General features: G+C 53.3%; 7 protein-coding genes across 7 annotated transcripts; 2 read left to right on the forward strand and 5 right to left on the reverse strand.

Moving 5' to 3' along the window:
- Positions 1-717: 717 nt before the first annotated feature.
- B0I36DRAFT_366728 (glycoside hydrolase family 18 protein) lies at positions 718-1,926 on the forward strand (the record flags this gene model as incomplete). The annotated part of the gene is made up of 1 exon (XM_046159345.1): positions 718-1,926. One exon carries the CDS (start codon positions 718-720, stop codon positions 1,924-1,926), a length of 1,209 nt encoding a protein of 402 aa, XP_046008367.1.
- A 1,590-nt stretch (positions 1,927-3,516) lies between these two features.
- Positions 3,517-5,104, reverse strand: B0I36DRAFT_366729 (uncharacterized protein; the record flags this gene model as incomplete). Its single annotated transcript, XM_046159346.1, has 5 exons — positions 3,517-3,810; positions 3,893-4,519; positions 4,594-4,670; positions 4,715-4,788; positions 4,872-5,104. 5 exons carry the CDS (start codon positions 5,102-5,104, stop codon positions 3,517-3,519), a joined length of 1,305 nt encoding a protein of 434 aa, XP_046008368.1.
- A 1,137-nt stretch (positions 5,105-6,241) lies between these two features.
- Positions 6,242-8,027, reverse strand: B0I36DRAFT_387275 (uncharacterized protein). Its single transcript, XM_046161156.1, has 3 exons — positions 7,874-8,027; positions 7,022-7,820; positions 6,242-6,959 (listed from the first exon to the last, which is right to left on the reverse strand). The coding sequence occupies exons 1-3, from the start codon at positions 7,930-7,932 to the stop codon at positions 6,372-6,374; spliced, it is 1,446 nt and encodes a 481-aa protein (XP_046008369.1). The 5' UTR covers positions 7,933-8,027; the 3' UTR covers positions 6,242-6,371.
- A 919-nt stretch (positions 8,028-8,946) lies between these two features.
- Positions 8,947-11,050, reverse strand: B0I36DRAFT_366731 (heterokaryon incompatibility protein-domain-containing protein; the record flags this gene model as incomplete). The annotated part of the gene is made up of 3 exons (XM_046159347.1): positions 8,947-9,018; positions 9,111-9,859; positions 9,937-11,050. 3 exons carry the CDS (start codon positions 11,048-11,050, stop codon positions 8,947-8,949), a joined length of 1,935 nt encoding a protein of 644 aa, XP_046008370.1.
- A 502-nt stretch (positions 11,051-11,552) lies between these two features.
- On the reverse strand, positions 11,553-12,504 carry B0I36DRAFT_376638 (oxidoreductase; the record flags this gene model as incomplete). The annotated part of the gene is made up of 2 exons (XM_046160476.1): positions 11,553-11,609; positions 11,698-12,504. The coding sequence occupies 2 exons, from the start codon at positions 12,502-12,504 to the stop codon at positions 11,553-11,555; spliced, it is 864 nt and encodes a 287-aa protein (XP_046008371.1).
- Positions 12,505-13,272: 768 nt separating this feature from the next.
- Positions 13,273-15,354, reverse strand: B0I36DRAFT_376639 (uncharacterized protein; the record flags this gene model as incomplete). Its single annotated transcript, XM_046160477.1, has 2 exons — positions 13,273-14,353; positions 14,456-15,354. The coding sequence occupies 2 exons, from the start codon at positions 15,352-15,354 to the stop codon at positions 13,273-13,275; spliced, it is 1,980 nt and encodes a 659-aa protein (XP_046008372.1).
- A 1,074-nt stretch (positions 15,355-16,428) lies between these two features.
- B0I36DRAFT_376640 (uncharacterized protein) lies at positions 16,429-18,390 on the forward strand (the record flags this gene model as incomplete). The annotated part of the gene is made up of 8 exons (XM_046160478.1): positions 16,429-16,598; positions 16,671-16,816; positions 16,882-16,938; positions 17,006-17,407; positions 17,498-17,776; positions 17,865-18,044; positions 18,244-18,251; positions 18,298-18,390. 8 exons carry the CDS (start codon positions 16,429-16,431, stop codon positions 18,388-18,390), a joined length of 1,335 nt encoding a protein of 444 aa, XP_046008373.1.
- Positions 18,391-22,776: the final 4,386 nt, after the last annotated feature.

The raw sequence follows: 22,776 nt of genomic DNA on the forward strand, positions 1-22,776 counted from the left end.
TGCACTCGAGATAAGGCGACAGCTACCGGAGGAGGAGGGTGCCATTGCTGCCACCCTGTCTTGAACATCGACGCGTTCAGCAAATGAAGCGCGTAAAGTGCTTGTGACGGCCCTGGACTAGCCTGGGAAGGGAAGCTGTCTAATGCAAGGGCCATCACGGGGGCCGCCTGCCATATGACCGCCACGGCCAAGGGTACTCCCCTGTACTGCCGGCTGGGCGGACTTAGCCGAGCCCACGGACATGAGCTGCACGCTTGGCGCCCCAGAGCAGGCGTTCCAGGATCCGGCCCAAACGACGATGGTTTACGCGCATCCACTATCCCCTGCGGTGCTGTGCGCATCTTCTCGCTTACCCCGTGATCCTACTATCGGAGTGGGAGTGGTTACATGGCCGTCGATTTGGAGCACATGCCAGGGTCATGAGCAACGTCGCAGGGCGTTCATGTCCGAAGCATTACAAACTTGCGGGGTATATCAATAGTATGCCTCTGATGTGATGCTCTCTATATAATGTCTACCGTCCTTGGACCCTCAGGAAACCAGCATACTTGCCTGATCTCGTTGCCCCCTTTCACTATACCTGTCACTCCTTCTGCAGGCAGCTACTTGCATCCAATCATTGGAATTCCCTACCCCACAATCTCTTGTCATTCCCGGACCTGTCGTCCATCACATATATACACACACTCTCTCTACCTCTATCTGTCGGAGCTAGCCATGTTGTGCAAGCCCTTGAGCCTGGGCGTCGTCCTGGCCGCCGCCGGGTCCGCCCTGGCCGGCTTCAACCCCAACTCGCAGTCCAATATTGCAGTCTACTGGGGCCAGAACTCGGCCAACCAGGCCAGCACCCAGTCCCGGCTGTCGACCTACTGCAGCAACACACCCTTCAACATCATCCCGTTGGGATTTCTCAACGTCATTAAGAACCCGACTACGGTCAACTTTGCCAACGCCGGCGATAACTGCACCGCCTTTGCCGGCAGCACTCTACTTTCCTGCCCCCAGCTCGAGGCGGACATCAAGACCTGCCAGTCGGCCGGCAAGACTATCCTTTTGTCCATCGGCGGCGCCACGTACACCGAAGGCGGCTTCTCCTCGGCCAGCGAAGCACAGCAGTGGGCCTCGACCATCTGGGCCATGTTCGGCCCCCAACAGAGTGGCAGCACCGTCAAGCGGCCCTTCGGCTCGGCCGTGGTTGACGGCTTCGACTTTGACTTTGAGTCGCCCACCCAGAACATGGCGCCCTTTGCCAACCGGCTGCGATCACTGATGGATGCCGACCGTTCCAAGAAATTCTACCTGTCGGCCGCGCCGCAGTGCGTCTACCCAGACGCCGCCGACCGTGACATGCTGATCGGGGCAGACGCCACGTATTTCGACTTCCTGCTGATCCAGTACTACAACAACGGCTGCGGTGCCTCCAGTTATATCCCGGGGGCCGCCACCCAGTGGAACTTCAACTTTGACGTCTGGAACAACTGGGCCACGCAGACATCCAAGAACCCCAACGTCAAGCTGCTGCTCGGCATCCCCGCCAACACGGGCGCCGGCGCCGGCTACGTGTCCGGGTCGCAGCTGCAGGCCGTCATCTCGTACGTCAAGCAGTTCAGCAACTTTGGCGGCGTCATGCTCTGGGACATGAGCCAGCTGTACCGCAACCCGGGCTTCATCAACGAGGTCGTGGCGGATCTCGGTGGTACGGCTCCGCCTCCGCCGCCGCCTAGCTCGACGCTGAGCACGACGACGCGGCCCACCACAACCACGACGACGTCGTCCAGGACGACTGGGCCTACGCCGACGCCGACGGGAGGCCCGCTCGTGCCCCAGTGGGGTCAGTGTGGTGGCCAGGGCTGGACTGGGCCGACCGTCTGCCAGCCGCCTTACACATGTGTTGCTGGCAGCACCTGGTGGTCCGACTGCCGGTGAAAGCTGACTTGTGCCTCTTCCCAACAGTCTCGACTATATTCAATCACGGAGTTCACTTGGCATAAATGAGGTCCTTTGTGCGGAAAGTGATGATATCGGCTTGGCTGCAATTCATACTACGTTGTGCAAGCATTGGTCAGCGGCCTGACCTCCATTCAATGTATATATTTTGATGCTGGAGGAAACCGGCTTTATTTCTGGTGTCCCATTTATATTTACACACTGAATATAAAAGGTGGCGTTCATAGTCCAGTAAACTGCATGCTATGACGGCAAGATGTTAACGCTCGAACACTTGATGTTCCTCAACTGTACCTTTGAAATTCGAACAGAAACCACCAGGACGTTATACAGGAGTCATCAGGTGCTGAGCTTTGATGCGTGTACAGAAACCTGATGTCAACGCCCAAGAGGTGTAAGGTCTTCTAATCTTAAACATAGCCTTCGAAGTAGAATGTTCTCTGGGGAACGCTACTGAGTGATCGACTTGTCCTGGATCTGTCAGGCACTACGAGTTCGTTCCAACAAGAAAAGGGTCTCGACCAACAACTTGGGCAGATAGTTGTTCCGAACTGCGATGGGGGACGACATCGAGGATGAAGAGGACGGACAGGTCTTGGATGAAGTTTCCAGGGCTTCCGATAAGTTCTACGCCACGGGACTGTCTAGAGGGGCCGTACTCAGTATTTATGCTACGAGGAGATCAGCCTAGTTACGCTGCACGATTCCACAGTGGTAGCATTATGTTTACTATGTAAACTATGGTAACTAATTTTAAAGACAGAGGCTAAAAGGCTGACCTGCTCGATTATTATGTTATGCGAGATCACAATGCAAACCTCAGTCAGTATTCAATTCGGTCTGTTACACAGTTATACTTACAGCTTACGGGCAGGCGTGAGCTCAAAGGGACATGATATATCAAAAAAGCAACGACTTTCCACGGGAATTGACCATTTTTCTGACGTGCTCATTGATGCAACCCCCCTCAATGGCAATCCCCAGCCCATTGATTGTCAAGCAAAGCTGACCTTTCCAATTACGATGTATTCAGCTCTTTGAAATTCCCGACGACCCCGGGCAAGCATCAAGAGTACCATGCCAACCCGTACTGCAAGCGCCACCATAAGCAAGATAAATGCATGCATGCGAGCGTTCCACCGTCTGAATGCGTATGCTGCATTGTGTCCAGCTTTTCCACCCGTGCGGACTCATCCAGTGATCCAGACCGTCTCATGTCCATAACGCACCAAACCTGACAGGGCCTGCATGCATCTGACATGCAGCCCCAAAGTGCCGTTGCATTGGTGGCGGCTTACATGCCCGGGATCCGTACCTTGGGGATAGGAGTATCACCAATCAGGACTATCTGCCAGGGCTTGGCACTTTGGGAGATGCATCTTTGCAACAATTTTTTCCTAATCTTCCATGTGCCTCAGGCAAAAGACAGGCGGGCAGGTCGATACAGCTCGTTTCTTGTCCTCCATCCCGGGCCTCCATCTGCTCTGAACCACCCATCCCCGCAGCTCTTCCCCCATCTCCAGGCTTGAAATGCTCTCTGGCTCAGCGTTCACCACATCCCGTTATCACTTAGAGATATACATAGCAATAAGGCCCTGCGACAGTGCTGACGTGGTGCTTGATCCCGACCGTTACCCCGCCCTTTAGAGGAGTGGCGTAGCCCATGTCGAGCACGTCCTCGAGCGTTGCCGGGTCCGAGGGCGGGTCGTTGCGCTTGGTCCGCGTGCCACCAATCTGGAACAGCCGCTCGGTCGTCGCAGCGCGGTCCTGGTTCTGCCACATCCACCACACGCGGTCGAGCATGGAATGGTGGAGCCAGAACATGGGAATTAATTGCGGAAGATTCAATGTTAGCTTTTGGGACTATCGATGTAGGAGTTGTGGAAGGGAAAGGGGTGGTGGTGGTATCAGTGGTGGCGGTGGCGAAAGATAAGAAAGGGAGCACCAACTCATTAGGACTCGTGTAGATATCACCGCCCGGGTCGCCGCCATACGTAAAGTGTCCCACGGGATGCTGCTGCGTGCCGCCCTGCAGGGCGAGCTGCCACTCGGCGATGTGGCCCAGGGGCGAGCCGTTGGTCGTGTTGAACAGCTCAAGCAGCCGGGTCTCCCGCGCCCACTTCTGGGTGTACTCGGGCATGATGTCCCTCCTCATGCACCGTGGCTGGTAGCCCATCCAGGGCCCGCCGGGGCCGACCTCGTTGGGGTAGTTGAACCACAGCTCCACGGTAGACAGGTTCGCCTGATATCCCACATAGGGACCGCTCGTGACGCAGCCTCCGCCGCGACCCTCCACGACGGGAGAGATGCAGGCGGCCGTGATACTTCCCGGGCGGCTGCAGTCGTGGGGAGCCCACTCGCCGTTGCCGCCCTGGGATAGAGGGCTGCCGTCAAAGTAGGGGGAGTTGAGCGGGTCTTGGGCCGATTTCGCCCAGTTCCAGTACGGCAGGCTTCCCGTGAAGCGGCACTCGTCGCGGAGGGCCGACTCAAAGGCGTGGATGTAGTACCGGTGCCAGGAGAGGAAGTTGCCGGTGAAGTGGATCGTGAGGGTCTGGTTGATGTGGACGGCAACCTGGTGATGGGAAAAGTAGAGAGAGACGTCGTGTCAGCCAGGAGATTATAAACCCAGGACCAGTGAGAACTTACAAAGTCGTCGTATCTCGACTTGGCACCCGGTGCAACGCCCTCAGGGATACGCGACGGCGCGTCCATCAGGCACTTGACTGTGTTGCAGCCTGTTAGTATGGCGACTCTAGATCATAGAAACCTCTCCGTGTCTGTTCGTAGGTGGGCTTGCCAGCTCTGATGTACTCGCGCTTCTCGGCATTGCTTAGCGTTGCGCTGTGTTTGGCAATTCTTTTGTCAGCATAGGTGTCGATATGGGAGGTGGACACGTTGTCATTGGTATACGTTGGAAAACGTACTACTCGCGACGAATGCGGACCTCCCAGGGTTTGCAGCTCGTCGACACGCCCTGTGCGGCTAGGGCCTTTTTGAGGCTGCCATCGGCAAAGGCAGCTGTTTGGTGGACCAGGGCGTGGCTGGCGATGAGGTCGGACTGGAACGTAGACTCGGGCACCCAACCGGCAAGGGCAGGAGCAGCAAGACCAGCAGCGGCAAGGCCAATGGCCAGCACGGCATCCAAGGAGAACCTCATTTTTGCTGCTGTGAGATTGCTTTGCAGAAGTTATCAGGCACCTTCCCGTTGCTTACGACTCTGAAAGGACCGAGCCGAAGAAAAACTCGGGAACACTGAGGAAGAGTGGCACACGGAAATATATATCATACATTGGGACAACAGCCCCGGCCTCGATCTTGGGAGGTCCCTGGCTTGTCCTTGGATTCCCCCGAAAAGTGCAACTTTGGAACAACGCACCGCAGTGAGGAAGCGTCGTATTGCATCTCCAGATCATGCACCCTGGTTGGAAGTGCAATCTTGTCCCTGCAGTCAGCAAGCAGGGATGTAGATGGACACAGTTTAGGGGACCACGGCGGTCTTTTGGATCTGCGAATGTAAAGATGGTTTTGCATTGAGATAAGCGGAAAAAGTTATACCAGCCATGTGGGACATGTGTTTTTGTATGTCTACCGTTGTGAGACTGATCCGACACCCTAGTGGCAAATCGTGCCTTGGTTCTCGACTTCCTCGCTCCTTTTGTGCATCGCGACGGGCACTGGATACAAGGCTATAGCGCACTTCGTATTCAAGAAGCAGGGGTGATCAGCCTGACAGATGAACCCATGCAGGCCCGCTTGACCTGCTGGACCCTTTCCCTGCTTCAAGCAGTTGCGTTGCAGATTTTGGCGCCAAGGATCTGCCTGCGAGGGCTGACAAACGCCCTGCAGAGGCATGCTTGGCGCCCGCATGGTCTTCGGCTGGCGGTGAGGCACCGTCATATCTGTTACGAGATATCTCGGATATGCTATCCGAGTTTCACGTGGCAAAGTTGCAGTCCTCGTTCCATGACTGGTCCTCCGACGGGATTTCCTGAACCCGGAAATAAGCGGCAGGTTTACACATTCATCTGAAGGACACCGAGGATGTAATCACTATGGCAGTCGTATGTGAGAAACACCCCTGCAGTGCAGATGGCATGGAGTCCTATTAAACGCGGAGCTGGGCTTTTTGAGAAGAAGAAGTGGTTCAAAAGGACCCGCAGGATTCTGCCTGGAGTCCAACCTCTCGGTAGGCATCGACGTACTCCCGTCCGATTCAACGCCATGATGTTTTGTCGCAAGAGCTTCATATGCGCGCGAACGGCAGGGCTCGCCCTCACGGGCATGAAAGCTGACACTTTTCGCTCACGCTGCCCTGCACACTAAGAAACAATCCGAGCCCATAGCAGAGAACGGAACAGGAGTACGTGAGTGCTGCTTTAACTTAGATGGCAGACATGGAATCTACGTTCGACATGGTGTATCTTCTATTTAAGCCGAACAAACTCTCCCGTCTCCTCGTAATCTTCCACCCTGGCAAGGCGATATTTTGCTTCAAGAACATCAAAGCAGGATTGGACTAGCATGCGATGCGGGACCTCTTGTGCTTGGCGCCACATCTTCGCCAGGCACGGCTTGAGCTCATCAAACAGGGTGTGCTGACTAGTTACCGTCACGTCGAGATCGACACCACGCTGGAGTAGAATGCGCAGCAACCTCAAGCCGTGATCCAATGTTAGCCTTGCGATCGGCATCGCTCCGTTAATATCTGGCAGCACAAGCAACCTGCATAATGTGTCAGGGTTCAGGGCTGCCTGTGATGGCGCGGCGAGCTTCTCGACGATATTCAAGATCCTTTTGGACAGATGATTATGAGTGGAATCTGGACTTGATGTGAAGTGATAAGCACCGAATGCGAAATGGAGGATATTCTGGCCATCGAGGTTTGTGACTGTGCAGTCAGCGCCGCTCCTGATGAGGAGCTCGATAGTCTCGATCCTGTCTTTGGTGTCCACCCAGCCGGCGTCGGCGCGACTGCGCTGGGCGGAAATGATCAGCGGATACTCCGGCACGACCTATTCAGCACACATGAGAAATTTGGCGACAGAATAGGCCAGCCGCTAGAGAGGCAACTAACCTTCTGCCCCAGGACGGATATATGGAGACCTTTCCAAGCCAGAGCCTCTTGAAAGGTTTTCACACGGAAGTCGTACTTTCTCCAAAGTGTGATGAAGGCCTCCCTGCTGAGCTCAAGCTCTGGGCTATCGGTCCCGAGAGCTCGGAGTAGTTTCGAATTCGAATCCACCCTCAGAATCGCGCTTCCGAGAAGGCGCACAGTCTCTCCCAGATTGGCCAGCTGTGGGCTCCCCCGATGCGGTGTCCCGAGAAATATTATGGCATTCGTAGACTTCGCAATATCCTGGATCTCGTTCTCCTCTGAGGAATCCGAACGGCGGAGCATCTCCTTCACCAGTAGTCCACCCATAGAATGCACCACAAAGATGATGGGTCTAGTAGGTGGTTTCGACCTCTGGATGGAGTACAACAGGTCTTTCGCATGGCTGAAGATGTTGTTCTGGTTGACGGATCTGTAACCCTTTATAACGTGCGAGTCGTAGCCATATGTGAGGATCCGGGCGCGACTACAGAAATCCTCCTTGGCGAGAAAATCAAGCGGCCAGAACACCGTATCGGCGGCTACAGTCAGCTGATTTGGCGAAGCTCTCGAAAGAAACCGAGACAATCTGTGCCATGGCTTCTTGGACCTAGCGTTCGTGGCGCTTGAGTCTTCAGTCTCTGATGGCAGTATCCCCAGGCTCGCAGTCGATTGATCAGTCAACGGCAATCCCGGTGCCGACGCAGCGTGGTCATGAATTCCAGCTTTACAGGCCCTTGTGAGTAATGGATGGCCCTGAAGGCCATGTACGAAGATGATACTAGGCGTTTCCATGTCAGTGATGATCATAGGGGTGGACGGGCACAAGCGTACTCAACAATAATTTCGTCAGGGTTATGAATGACCGTCAATCCTTCCTTGGTGACCAACATGATGAGACAAGCGTACGCTTAAAACCAAGCTGTAAGAAAGGCACGCCACTACACGGACGCCAAATGGCTGTTTCAAGCGTCACAGCCAAAGAAAATGCCATAAGGAAAGAAGATGCTCACTTCACAGAGCCTTCGATGCGCAAGGCTCTGGCAATCTATCGTGGCAAAAGCGGGGTAATCCACAGCTCAGCTCTCCAATGTGAGGCTGATTGTGCTTTGCACAGCCTTCCTGGAGACGTTGGCGTAAGGTGACAGGGATTCCATATGACAGATATCTTGAGCGCCATGCAGTAGCCAATGGGGCTTCGCGGAGAGCCCAGCCAAGTGCTTATGCATGAATTAAAGACTGCACAAAGGTTCAGCCATCACCGAGGCATGGCACGGGAATGAGGAGGTCAGTGAGAGGTGGACACGAACTTCATGCCTTCTTAGAATTTATGACTTTTCAATGAATCTGAGTACCTTCCAATATGGGCCTGACAAAGCGCGGGCCCATAAAAACGGTCCTCCTCGCTTGCAGAACCCTACAATCGTAGTTGACCTTGGACGGAAAGACACGATGCCCCACCGCCATTGCCGCACAGGATTTCAGGATTCGTGTTCGCATCGCTTAGGTTGCAGGGGACGAGCGCCGGTGCTGTTCAAGCCTTGGTAGGTCAGAGATCTTCATTATCCTCTTTGCCATTAAGAAAGTAAGAAGCAAGAGAAGACCATTCTACAAATCACGGCTTATACTATGATCCATCTGCACATATATCGTCCGCATCTTGATGTCGTTACTATGTCCAAAGTCGTGAGGTTTCAGTTCCGTGTAACCATGCATGTCACGTGTACGTCACGCAACCACGATTATTGCCATGTGCTTAAACCAGATTCTCTGCCTTTCACATTACCATACTAGGTACCTAGATAGTAACGGTCTGCATATTCCAGACGCTGCCCAAGTATGTGCGATTCTCTTCGTCAATGTTGAGCCGAGACCAGGACAATTTCGCCTACATCATGGTGAATCGATCATGGCTGCTCCTGGTCTTTGAGCTGGCAGTCGTTTGTTTCCGCTTCTCCGTCAGTCTGCACTGGTTGCTCCTGTACGACGTTAGTACAGGCGAGCCACTTGGGAAAGACTCTGGTGCACGCATAATCGCCAATGGCGGCTGACCATACCGTGTTACACTAACCTTTAGCTGAAGAGTGTACACAGTTGATCCCAAGTACGTGGTTGGTTCGATGCTGGCCACCATCTCGAAGTCATTCCCAATCTTAAGACTGGATGTCCCTTGTGCTTCAGAAGCAGCATCCATAAGGGCCGGTTCGAGCGCCTGGAGAAAATGGGAGATGATAGGTTTGCTGCGCTGGGCCGCTTCGTACCAGAGCATGAAGCTCGGATCATACGGGAGCTCCTCGAGCTGCTCAAATACGTCCGTGGACTTGCTGAACCAAGGGGGCTTCTCGATTCTGTCTTCAGGCTTTAATCTGGCGTGGTCAACGAAGATCATATCGTCGGCGTACTTCTGTATCGAAGCTGCCCGCGCGAGCTGGCACCACGGCTTGGACGGAAGTCCTCCTGAGGTGTTTCTCTCCTTGAACCGACCCCAAAGGAGCACGATGCGATCATCCGGGTCAACGCCGACCGACGCGCGAGTAATGATAGCTCGTTTTGATAACAAGATGGTGCCAAGCCACTGGCGGTCCTCGTCAGAGCCCGTAATGTGCGCGGCCTCGTCTTTGTTTGACTCGCATTTTGCTAGGATATAATTTCCCGTCATGGCGGGCAACGATGACACGACTTCGTACCTATCCTGCAGACTGGGAACCACTTGAAGCTGTACTACCATGCTGCCGTGTATCGAATAGTCATGCCGCTCATAGTCGTATATCTCGAGGCTGATTCTTGCAGTGTACGCACCAGCCATGTCCATGCTCAGCACTAGTAGTGTTCGTTTTAGTGGGTGCTGTACTAGAGGAGAGCAGAGATTTGTCTACTGAACCAAACAAGGCACTTACCCTGGCAGCCACCCCAGCCATCGCTAAGCTCCGTTGATGGCCCTCGTGGTAATGGGTGGCGTGGCGAGAGCTCTACAATCCATTTTGAGCGGCCACGGAGGACGCGGTATCGCCTCTGTTCTTCGTCGACGCACTGAACCACGAGAGCCAGTCGATCGAAATATCCAGGATCGTGGAAGGTGCAGTTCAGCACAGCGAGGCAAGTACCCCCAGACTCTGTGTAGTTGGTTGTGCACGGTATTAGAGTCACATCAAGAACCAATTCGTTCCCAGCCATATTGATTGCACTCTGGCGGTATTGGTTAATGATGGAAATGCCGCCAATGAAAAGCTGCGGATCCTTCGCCAGGAGGAACCTTGAGCCATGAGCGAGAATAGACTGATCTCCAGACTGCCGCATGATTTGCTCCTGTAGACGAGTAAAAGCCTTGGCCCCTCCCTCACCATAGATCAGCGGCATGTTGACGCCAAATATGCCCATCAGGCAATATGCCAGGTCTTCTCGTCGAGTTGTCACGCGCTTCGCCGCCCAGGACATGCGATTCGCAATGCTTGTCGTCTGCAGTACACGCTCAGCGGCAATCCAGTCGACGTAGCCTTTGCGATCCGTCAGAAGCGTTTTCGGAAGCGACGTGATCTTTTCGACCTGGCTCGCCAGCAGTCCCCGGGTGCCCAGCAGAGCCCATGAGCTGTTTAAGAATTTGACCATCGGGGGCGCGATTAATTCTTGCAATGTCCATCCACGTGTGAACCATCTCGAGGACGCCAGGTCAGATCTCCGCTGTACGTCGGCGAGATATGCATAGCAGACGTCGGCAAGCTGATAACACTCGTACATCGAGTTGATGGCCTCTGAGAGCTCGACGCTGTTGGACTTGTCGATACAGCACGTGTCGATCCAGATATACTCGAAGCCTTCCGCCAGGGCAAATGCACAGGATGCCCTCACCTTGGCTGCCCCCTGCTTGGACTCCCAGAGGCTCGACCCCTCAGAACGAGCCACATCCTCGAATAAGATCTCTTCAGGTCCCCAGGTATGGCTCAGGATGGCGTACTGAACCTCTGACGCGTTCTTCTCCTCGAAATGGTAGTCCTTGGTGTGGAGGAGCCGCATGCTGATTTATCGCTGTTGTGAGGGATTCGAGGAGTGGATGAGGGGTTGAAGAGATCACCATGGACGTCGCTCAAGGTGACAGGCGGGGTCACAGCCTGATCACAGCCTCGACGGCAGGGGTAGGACGATGCCTGTTGCGCGGCAAGAACTAACCAATGAGGAGATATTTTGAACCCCAAACTTGGCCACTCTACAGGGGGCTTGTGTGACCAACAACGTTGGTCATATCGCCGTACAGTTTGACGATGATGATGCGACACTCTGAATCACACTCCACCTTCGTGCATCCTCACTCAAGCTCCAAGTTGTTCTTGCCTGTGCCACCGCAAGGTTCGAAGGGGCTCATGGCATGGTGAGGCCAAAGATGATCTCTGCTAGACTCAATTAACTCCTCGTAATCTCCACTCATTAACGGCACCTCTATCCCAGAATCTCTGCACGTTGGTGCCAGAAGTCGCAATCCAAACTAGACGCTCAACAAGCAACTGGACACATCCTTGTATCAAGCAACTGGTTTCAGCACCTTGTCTAAGCCCGTGTCTCTTTCGGCAAGATAGTCCTGCAATGACGACGTGTTAGAGTAGGGCTAGCAAAGAAAAGCAACGGGAGACGCCGACAGAGCACAGGCACAGAGGAAGCAAACTCACAAACAAAGCCGCCGGCGCATTCGAGGACAAGAACGGGATAATCGCAGACATGTTGCCAATCTTGACCAGACCGCTCTTGCCGCGCACCATGGCCTCCACCAGCTCGCGAGCAAAGTCCTCGACGGACCCAAGCCGTGCCTCGACCTCTGTACCCGTGGCGCGCGCGCGCACCTCCGCCGCCGCAGCGAGGTAGTGCGACCCGCCCGGCAGCTGCCCCTGGCTCCCGCGGTCAGGGGCGTTGACAAAGATGTTGGTCTTGACGGCGCCCGTGATGACGGTGAGCACTTTGACGCCGAGGGGTTTCAGCTCGTGCCGCATCACCTCGCTGAGCACCTCGCACGCCGCCTTGGACGCCGAGTACCCGCCCATGTATGGTGGGCACATGTAGGCAGTGATGGACGCGAGGTTGACCACGGTGCCTCCGGCCTTGATGAGCAATGGGGCGAATGCCTGCGTGCCGGCTGCCACGCCAAAGACATTGACATCAAACATTTTTCTAACCTCGGCCAAGGACGTGTCGAGAAAAGGTCGGATGATTTGCGTGCCGGCATTGTTGACCAGGTAGGTTAGCGAGCCGCCCGTCGTCGCCGAGATGAGCGCTACGGCCGCCTCGATAGAGCTCTCGCTGGTGACATCGAGTGTAACGAGCGTGATGCCTGGGGTCTTCTCCAGCGCGGCCATCTTGCTCAAGCTGCGGGCAGACGCAAAGACGTGGACGCCGCGCCGGGCAAGTTCACGGACAAGCCCGAAGCCGATGCCGCCCTCGCTGCAGCCCGTCACTAGTGCTGTTGGTTTCTTAATCTCCATATCAAATATCGGGAATCTCAATAAGGCGTGAAGAGGGAACGAAATTGATTGAGGGACGCTTTTTGGGAGTAAATAAGAAGAACTCCAGCCGCCGTATCTGGTCTGAGCGCCTGCTCTTGGGCCATCATGTAATCGGTCTTCCTAAACCCTTTTATAAGAGATTGTTTTCCCGCCATGATCCCTAAGATTTTTGGCCTTATACGCAGCAATTGAACAAGTCGGGCCAACAATACAGGTGTGCACGCGTCCCGCGTAGCTGCGAAGTCAGCCGTGCGATGAGGCTCGGCGTAAAAGAGCCCCGCGCGGAGACTTTATACGCGCATGTGCAGCCCGGAGACGGCCATGTAAGCACCGCAATTCAGCTCGTGCGTCACCTCGCCGGCCACACGGGCCCCTCGGCCTCCGAAAAGGGCTCAGTAACATTTGTCACCAGATGCGATTATACATGCATTTGTGAAATGTCACTTCACCTTGAAGATTGTACCGCAACTGAGACAGATTGACAGTTGACTAGACTTCTCTGCATTATGGTAGCGTGTGGTTCAGCGGCATGACTTGCCAAAAGCACAGTACATGCTTTCTCGGTTTTGGCATTATTCCTTGCGGTACTGTTCGTCCTGTTGTGAGATGGCCCTGCAACGCGCGCTGGTCATCCTGTTCGAGCAACTCAGCCGCGCATTGCAGTGATTGAACGGCAGCAAACGCAATCCACAGACCTCCTTTGCATTTTCATTTCCCCAACGCTTGCTTTCCTCCTTTTTTTCTTTCTCAGACCTGTACCATGCGACTCTGCGGGAGCTTACCGAGCGCGACCTGTAAATGCAGTGTGCCTGTCACGTCATCTTCAACCTCCCCTGGAGTTATCCACAATTTCTCAAGCTTCTCCCGGTACTCCCACAGCTCAAAGCGACGAAGGAAGCGGTGCACGCTGGCTAGAGCGCTGTCTAGAGCACCCACAATCCAAGCATGGTGGGCACTGCTAGCTTCGCCACAGATGTGGAACCGACTGTCGGCCCCCGGACGGGAGAGATATGGGTAAAGGTTCGCGAACTGGCCTGGCCCGAACAAGGCAAAGGCCCCCGAGGTGAATGGATCATGGGACCAGCTGAATGCATGATGCTCGACGTACGCGTCACCAATGATCTGGCGGACCTCCTCGAGTGGCATGTCAGGCTGTTTCTGCTGCTTTCGGAAGTTCTCCAAGTGCAGTCGGGCGAGGTTGTCCAGAATGAGGTTTTTCAACTCTTCTTGGTCGGGATCGTTGCTGCCGTTGGTATTATTCTTGATCAGACTGCCGATACGCGTAGCATCTTGAGCCCAGGTGTAGCTGCAGAGGAGTACCGCAGGTTTGTCTTTGGGGTCCTTGATGTTGTAGGAGGGATACACGCAGGTGCGGATGGGCAAATCCGTGGATGCGGTGCCACCGCTGCTGATGCCACATTTGGTGATCCACCAAGGGTACGAGAACTTGATGGCCACTTTTGCACTGTCGTCGTAGTGCAGCGTTCTGATGGCGTCCTTTTGACTCGGGTGGAGGTTCAGTCCCGTCAGGTCAATGCGCTGAAGGCACGCCAGACTGGTCGTGTTGAAGACGGTCGTGTAGGGCTCACGGCTTTCAATTGGCTCTCCAACGACAGACACCAGGATCTTCTTGGTCTTGTCGTCTTGAGAGAACTTGTTCACCCGCTTCTTGCGCTGGACAGGTTGCTTGATCTTTTTCTCCATGGCTTCGGTCACCAACGAGGTCCCACCATCGATGCAGAACCACTTCTCAACACCGCCTTCCTCGGGAGCATCAAAATCAAACGAGTCCATGACAGACTCCGTGAAGCCTTGGTCGAAGAGCCCGCTCGAAGTGTTGTTCGTTTCAAGCCACTGAATCGTGAAGAAGTCTAGTGGATTCCATGGCTCCTAGTCAGCCTCGGGTGGTGGAGGGGGATTCTTGAGAAACTCGCGGGTGCTGTAGTTGTCGTATTGCAGTAGTGTCGCAAAGCCAGACTCAAAGTGCTTGGCCAGTAGTTTCTTGAAAGGCCCAAACGCATCGTCGAGTAAAGTGCTCACTCGATCGACGGTGTTGTCTGGGACAGACCCACCATTGGCCTGGCTCACGTGGAACGGGTCCACGGGGGTTTTGTCGGACAGGCCGTTGCTATCAATGACGGTAATGTCGTTGTACATGGTGGGGCAGTTGACAGAGCCTTTGGCCGGCGGGCTCGTGCTCTCGGGCTGTAGGTAGTACGGGATGAGGGGAATGTTGAGGTCGCTGAAGAGCTTGAATGTGTTATCCATGATGCCGATCTTTGGGAAACGCATGGCGCCAATATCGTCGTAGTCATGCGGCACGTCTTTGGAGAAGTAGTGCGTGAGCATGCGCCCACCGGCGCGGTCAGAGGCTTCGAGCAACTCATACTCGAGGCCAGGAATGTCGAGACTGTCCAGGATCATAGCGATGAACAAGCCCGCCACACCGGCTCCGACAATGCAGATTCGGTGCTTGTCGCCAATATCTGATCCCGGTACAATGCTACTGAACCCGCCATGGGCGGCATTGCCGCCGCCGCCACCACCGGCGAAATGGTGATCCGGCACTCCAGCATGCATACCGTTGCGAAGATGCTGGTCAAGTGCATCGTCAGGTGGTAGGTGCAAAGGCGTAAGGGGAAGCGCTCCAAGGAGGCCGCCAGGAATCGGAGGCGCTGCCGCTAGTGAAAAAGCAGCGATCCCTGAATCATTTTCATGACTCCGCTGTTGGTTCTCCAGCTGCCTGAGCTTGGTTATCTCCTCGGAGAGCTTCTCTCGAACCAGCCTCGCGGCCCATTGAGAGCGCGTGGAACGGATTCTAGCACTCATGTTCGCGCGAGGGACGTTTCAGACAAAAGTGGGTGGATAAGTAAGTAATTTGGAGTCAACCAAGAAGTTGAACTTGCGGCTGGGAGGAGTTGGTGGCGGCTCAGGACCTAGCAGAGGGAGAAAAGTACCGCTCGCAGCTGAGGCTACACTGAGGTTCGATGAGGAGGAAAGGTCAACAGGACTGACAAGGAATATGTGCTGAAGTTTTATGTTGCACGGCTGACCAGAATGGAGTCAAGAATGTTGAGCACCTACCTCAACGTTGTACTGGCCAGTGGTCCGACGACGTCTTTCGCGAAGGTATTGTTTCAGGCCGTCTGCAGCACGCAAAGTGCGCCACTCTCCGGGCCGGCCCGTTCTAGACTAACAGAAAGCGGAGTCGCAAGCCGGCCGCTATCCCTTGCGACCCCCAGAAACGGCGAAGCACATCAGATTCTTGCCAATGACAGCCCGACGCATCCTTCTTGGGTCACACTCGCTTACGTGGTTTGTCTCGGTCGATAGCTCATTGCGGTGCTCAAAGTGCGGGGTTGACTCAGCTTTCAGCTTTCAGCTGGCTACTTGTTGTCTTGGGCGCTTTCTGTGGCGAGCTGAGCTGCACCAAAAGGCTCGCACTTAAAGTAGCTCGGAACTCTGAGGCTTGTTCAGCTCAGAACAGCTGGAGCAATATGTAAGACACGGGCTCTACGGCTGATGTCCCAAGGATCTTTGAGCTCACCGCAAGTGTGGCAAGGTTCCAATGGTGTGCAGGCACGCTGCATGCGAGACCTCCACTTACAGGATCAGTTCATCCGACGAGAAATGACAGGTCCTGTCCACAAAGCTCATGTGCAACCATCAAGCCGCTAGTGCGATTCTGTGGAGCTCGCGTCTGGGTTCAGACACGAATCTCAGTATCCGACTTTCATTTCGGGTTCGCCGCTCCTCGATGTTACTGATCGAACTACCCACCTACCATCACTAGTATATGTCTGCCGCCTTCGACGGCAGGTCACTCACTTCCACTTAGCAGCCAAAGTTCACCTTTGTGAATGGTCCTTTCAACTCAACCGCATCCAACGTCTAATCCCAAAGATGTCTCCCTCTCATCTGTATGATGTTATCGTAGTGGGCGGAGGTGCAGTTGGTCTTGGCGCCACGTACGAGGTTGCCAAGAGCGGCAAATCTGTTCTGGTTCTTGAGCAAAACTGCTTTTTCAATGGGGCAGGAAGCTCCAACGACCTGGCAAGAATGTATCGGACCATGTGAGTTTCCAAAAGAACTCCTTTATGCAATTTTTCTTGGTTTTCTTAGCTAACAGTCCCAATCTGATCTAGGTACACCGAAAAGTTCATGGCTAAATTGGCCCACAAGTCTCTCAAGATGTGGAAAGACCTAGAGAGGGATGCTGGCACTGCGCTCCGCTCCATGACAGGTCTCTTGAATTTCGGTGATCCCACACTGGGCGACGACACTCCCGAAGGTCAGTCAAAAAGAACTAGTATGTCCTGGCATTTGTGTCACGGAAACTAATCGTCCTCTTCGCAGGCTCCCTGACTGGCCCAATCTGCAACTTGAAGGAATTGAAAATGCCGTTTCGCGAGAGTATGATAATCATCGCAGATCCCCTCAAACCCAATGTTATTTGCACCATTGCTAACGACGCTTCCAGTGAAGAAACATGAGATCGAAGAGGAGTACCCATTCAAGAACCTCCCAGACGGCTTCGAGGGCGTCTATGCTCCCGACAACGGTGTCATCAATGTTCCACTTCTGCTCCGCACGCTGCATCGCTTGGCCAAAGACTACGGCGCTCACGCGCGGCAGTACGTTCAAGTCAGAAAGCTTGTTCCGTCTAAAGCACAAGATGGCCAAGAGGAAATTTGGACTGTTGAGGCGCTTGAAGATGGGAAGGCCATCCAGTACAGAGCTCGGAAGGTCATTATCACCATGGGCGCTTACACCAACCATGTCACTGAGCCGAGCTTCGGTATGCGCCTGAAGCTCACGATCTGGGAGATGGTGTCGTCGTACTTCAACATCAATGCGGGTCCGAATGGGACCGTATTCCCAAGTATGTTCTCTCATTTAGGCTCAGGCTGACTTTCCAAACGCCTGAGCTTACTGATTGGATATGAATCATGGCACTAACACCCGTCTGCAGGCATGTGGTTCCAATTCGCCAACAACAAGAAGGTAGGCGACGAGGAACGATCGCAGCTCTTCTATGGCTTTCCGGCACTTGAATGGGGTCCTCCCAATGTATGCCGGATTGCGGTAGACGCAGCAACCCATATCATTTCAGATCCAGACCAGCGATCTGCACATGTCATCAGCCCAGAGGACATAGCGGATACGCAGGAGTTTGTGAAGAATCACGTTGTGGGTGTGGACTCGACGGTGCCTGCTTACTCATCGTCGTGCTTGATGACGAATGTCTTCGGTACGTATTTGATAGTCGAGCAATCACCAGGATATGGAATAGAGACCTTCCAGGCTCATGCCTCTGTTGTGCTAATGCTTTCCTCTAGACAACATGTTTGTTCTCGACTTTGTGCCCGAAGAATATCTCCAGGGTGGTGCCAAGAATAGTGTCGTCTTGTTCACAGCCGGATGGGCTATGAAATTCGTTCCTCTCCTGGGTAGAGCGCTCAAGGACATGGCCTTGCATGGGCACTCTGATCTCGGTCTCGACGAGTTCAAGATCGATCGTATGGAGAAGACAAAGGACGGCAAGATTCAGAAGGGCATCATTGACGATAGTCTCCAGAAAGGAACAGACGCGAATGATGGCATTATGAGCATGCAAAGTGCGGACAACTTCAACCGCATGGCGAACAAGAGGGAGCAGGCAAAGGGGTCTTCAGTGCATCATGTCCAGAGCGTGAAGGCTTAAATGGCTTCGTTCAGTTTCAGGTGTGAAACATGAATATACAACTGGTCGGACTTCATAGGCTCAGGCAGATTATCAGCCATTCGACTCTCAAAGCCTCTTCTGCTAAGTTCTACAACCTGGACGCCCCCCATACTAGTGCATTGTGCCGATCCACTGAATGAAGTATCTTTTGGTGAGTTTCACCGCTCCCATCGGCAACTTCCAAAAAGCAGTTCGGTCGACTGACACTGATCAGGAACGCCCTGGACACGATCCTCAAGGAGAAGAGGAACCAGACTGGGAGAAGCGCTAAGCAATTGGCACGGCATTTGTGCCATGCAAAAAACAAAAGCGAATGTACAACACCAGGGATTAGCTGGTCGTCACCGACCTAACTACTAGTCTGGCGGTATAAAGTCTTGTGTGCAGGGCAAGTGACATCCATTTCTGGAAGACATGAGGCCCATAAACGGAAGACACTTTCCCTCCACATGTCTTGGCATAGTGACCGCGCCACATTTGACCGCCCCACTTAGAGGGCTATTTTCGACACTGGCGGACCGTTATGCCCACTCCGTTATTGGTATCCGTTTTCCTCAGGGCCGTAGAAACCCGTTTCGATGATGACATAATGTAGTCTCTTATACACACACTCATCTCGCTTTGTTAGCCACTTATAAGCTTCGCCTAGGTAGGCACACCCGCTCGCGCATAAAGCGATACCTCCGCCAGACTTTATGCTACTAGCAAAACAGTGGCAGCAGCCTTCGAAGCCCGGCGAGCCCACTGGGCTTCGATGTACAATTGAGATATTGAAATCTCACGTGCGCTTCTCTAACCCCCTGATGACCAATCCGTGACTCGCAGCTACGGCTTTCAGGCCTTGAGCAGCTCGTCAAGGCACCCATGGTCAACGAAAGCCAGAAATGTAAGGTGGTGGAGCGTTCATAAACGATACATAGTGCTCAATAGTCTTCACCCGGTACTGAGCCACAACTAGGGCGATGGAGACCGGGTGCAAATAATCTCAGTAAAGTTTGTGTGTGGACACTAGTTGTAGCTATTACGATATGTCCATACCGAAGTCAACCCCAATTACACATATCTAAGGGCACGACCCCTACTTACAAAACATAAACGCCAGTCTCGGCAATAATCAACACGCAAACTAGATCCTGTCTGTTCGCGACCTTCATTACACGGCGACACAGAACTTGTTCAGAAATCTTGTAAAGGATAGGTCCATTTGGGTCTCGGCGTAGTATTAGCTCCGTCGTGTAGAGTGAATGCGGAGGATATAGCCACTGTTAACAGTTATGGATGTATAGCCAGAAGCCGACACCATCTGCTGCGCAGACCGGGCATCCAGAACCGTTGCTTTGGGTGGCTTCTCGATAATGACGAAAGTAGTCACTATCGAACAAGCAAATGTCCGGATGTGGCGCGCCTTATATACCCCTAGCCAGGGCTCATCTGTTATATGAATAAAGAGTTGTTGAGTTGTTGGATCATTCAGGGGCTCGGCATATCGGATTCGTGAGCAAGAGCTCAGCTCGATCCATGATACTTGATCTCAGACACTTCACCGCCTTCTCCGTCACTACCACGATCAACCTCTCGATGAGCCAGTCCTGTTCCTTCTCGAGCCGCTCACGAGGCTTATCTCAAACGAAGTCTAGAGCACATGATAAAGGTGGTGTTAGGACTGGCTGGACTGGGGCCTCCGGATTCAGTGCTCTGTCTCTTTGTTCTTGGCCATATCGCTGTCGCTCGTAACGAAGATCCAAGAGATCGCATATACGGGATGCTCTTACTGGCGTTGATTGGTATTCCATATCTCTCCGGCATCCCATCCCGTGGATCCCGAAGCCGCGGTGTTCAAGGAGCTAGTCGGAGACGGAGAGACGGATGGAAAGCTAGGCTAAGGGGACGCCAGCGTTGAGGAGCTTCTAGGCCGATAGACACACGCAGAGAGGAAGATATCAGATATAGCTTCTATGTTGTTACCGTACTCTTTTAAATACATACAGGCTAACGTAATCCACGGGTGAGTGAGCCACACGGGTCAGTGAGCCACCTTTCAAGTACTCGTACGACAATGTATAAGACAATTCAACCACAACGCCTTAAATCAATTGAAACTATGAGGAATCCTCTTCTTCAGAGGCAGATACAACTTTCTGACACGTACGAGCATTATGGCCGGGCTCGCCGCAGACGCCACATCGTCGCGCGCGCGTTTCTGGCCTCCTCGTACGACCACTATTCTAACTCGTTTCCGCCCTTAATTGCTCCGTCGCGTAGATTTGAGCCTTCAAATCCTTTGCCTGATCAATCGTAAGGGACCCTCCTTTCTGGAGCTGTTTTCTTTTCGTACGACGACGGCGGCTAAGGCGGTCGTTTGCATCTCGAAGTTCGGCGAGGTCATGGCGCATAAGGGTCTGCTCGTGCACCATCATTGTGATTCCTTTTCTCAGCTGCCGTAGGCTCTCAATAATGGACGACGGAGAGCTATTCTAGTGTCGTACGATGCGATTTTGAATATACTCCGTCTGCGATTCGGCCTCAATTGGGTTGTTCGGCGTCTTTGAAACCCAAGGGGGTAGTAGTCCAGCAGAGGAACCTGGCGGTGTCGGCGTATGAAACTTTACATCTAGCTGCGAAATTACATAATTCGGGTCGTACGGTACTAGGCCAGTTGCTCTAAAGCCTGCCTGGATGTTTGACTTAGTTATCGCAGCGTCGTACGCCATATAAAAGGCTGGGAGGAAGTCCTCCTTTGAGATATAGGTAATATACGCCCGTATGAGACCCTCGATTTCTTTACCGTACGCCCGTTTCAGAGGGCTAAAGCACCCAACATCGAGAGGCTGGAGCTTATGTGATAAATGGGCAGGTATATAGAGCGTTACAATGTTCTGTTCCTTATAGTAGAGCTCGAAATCGACGGAATGGTAGCTCTCGTAGCCGTCGAGGATGAGGAGGCGGTGGGTACCCTTCGTACGACTCTTCGTATGGAAATCGAAGTGTTTTACCCATTCTAGGCCTCTCTCGTTCGTCGTCCAGCCATTATCTGAAAGCGCGATTACCCAGTCGGGCGGTAGAGGGCTATTCGCGGTCCAGGAGTCGAGGTAGACCTTCCCCACAAAGATGATATATGGTAGGATCGAATAGCCGTACAACGCGATACCCTGGATTACTGTAACCCATTCCTGAATGCCTTGTTATACGGCTCTTAGCCTCCCGCGTCGATCGGAGGTCGTAACGACAGTTTCGGCGGAGATTTTACCCATCGCGAAGCCCGTTTCGTCGAAGTTGTAGATGTCGTTATCGTGGATCCCGTATTTCGCCACTATGTTTCGTACGAGCTTAAACCACGTGCGATACGCGTCCGGATCCTCGTAGAGGACCCTCTGGTAGTCGATTCTCCGATTAAAACGCGTACGGAGCTCAGGTCGTCGTCGTACGAAGGTTAAGGCCCAGTTCGTCCCGACGCGTAGCGCGTCGCGTTCACGAAGGAGTCGATCCGCCATTTCTCGAACACCACTTAGGCGCGGTGGAAATGATCTCGAATCTAGGTCGATTACGTATCGTACGATACTCTCCTCTTCGTACGAGGTCAATTTCTGGCAAGGTGGTCGGATATCGCGCTTCGAAGCTCGGCCGTGTCGTCGTCGTTGGAGGGTTGCGCGGGATACGTTATAGAGTAATGCAGCCTTTCGTACGCTCAATTTTGGGTCAGATTTGAGCGCATTTAGCGCTAGAACCAAATCGCTTTCATTTGATTGTCGTGCCATAATTGTTGGTGGAGAAATAAGGAAATGAAGGTTATCTATTCAAAATGGGAGAAAAGTGGCTCACTGACCCGTGTGGCTCACTCACCCGTGGATTACGTTAGTCCATTCGTGAGCTTTATTAAGACATCGTATTATCCGCCCCTCTAGCGTAAACGTACGTAGAGAGTGAGTGCCGTACTCACCCAATCGCGGGCACTCGCTTATATAGCTCGCCTTTATATTCTTATCTATTCATGGACAGCCTACCGCTAACTATTATTATTCCCGCCGACCTAACCCTTTAGTACATTAATACGGTTAGTATAGAGAAGGGCTAGGAGCTTCGTCTTAGCCCTCTTCCAGAGCTTCCCTCCCTCAAGACCCTTTAGTAATTAAGTTAGCTACTAGGTGTTACGATCCTGCCTCCGGGGTCAACCGTCTGGTAGGGCGCTGGGGTTGCTGTTCTGTAAGATAGGTAAAGCCTGTGTAATCACAACTAACACTCTGCTGTCGTTCTCTCTCTGGGTTGTCGTTCGTGTCTCTTGGAAGAGATACCAGTCTCGGTAATTGAGTGACTAGTTCAAGTGTGGGTGAAACTGATACTTAGATTGATCGCTGAAGTACAAAGGTAATGACTGTGTATCTAGGAGATCCTCCGTATCTATATATCCTTTGTCCTTCATCGTGTGTCCTGGATATGCTTGGATATGTTGCGATCTAGTATATCCGGGGATTACCTTGGATATGTTGCGATCCAACATATCCACCCTTGTCTTGCTGACATAATGTACT

The sequence above is a fragment of the Microdochium trichocladiopsis genome (genome assembly GCF_020744255.1).
Source record: "Microdochium trichocladiopsis strain MPI-CAGE-CH-0230 chromosome Unknown B0I36scaffold_9, whole genome shotgun sequence".
In the NCBI taxonomy this organism is placed as follows: Eukaryota; Fungi; Ascomycota; class Sordariomycetes; order Xylariales; family Microdochiaceae; genus Microdochium; species Microdochium trichocladiopsis.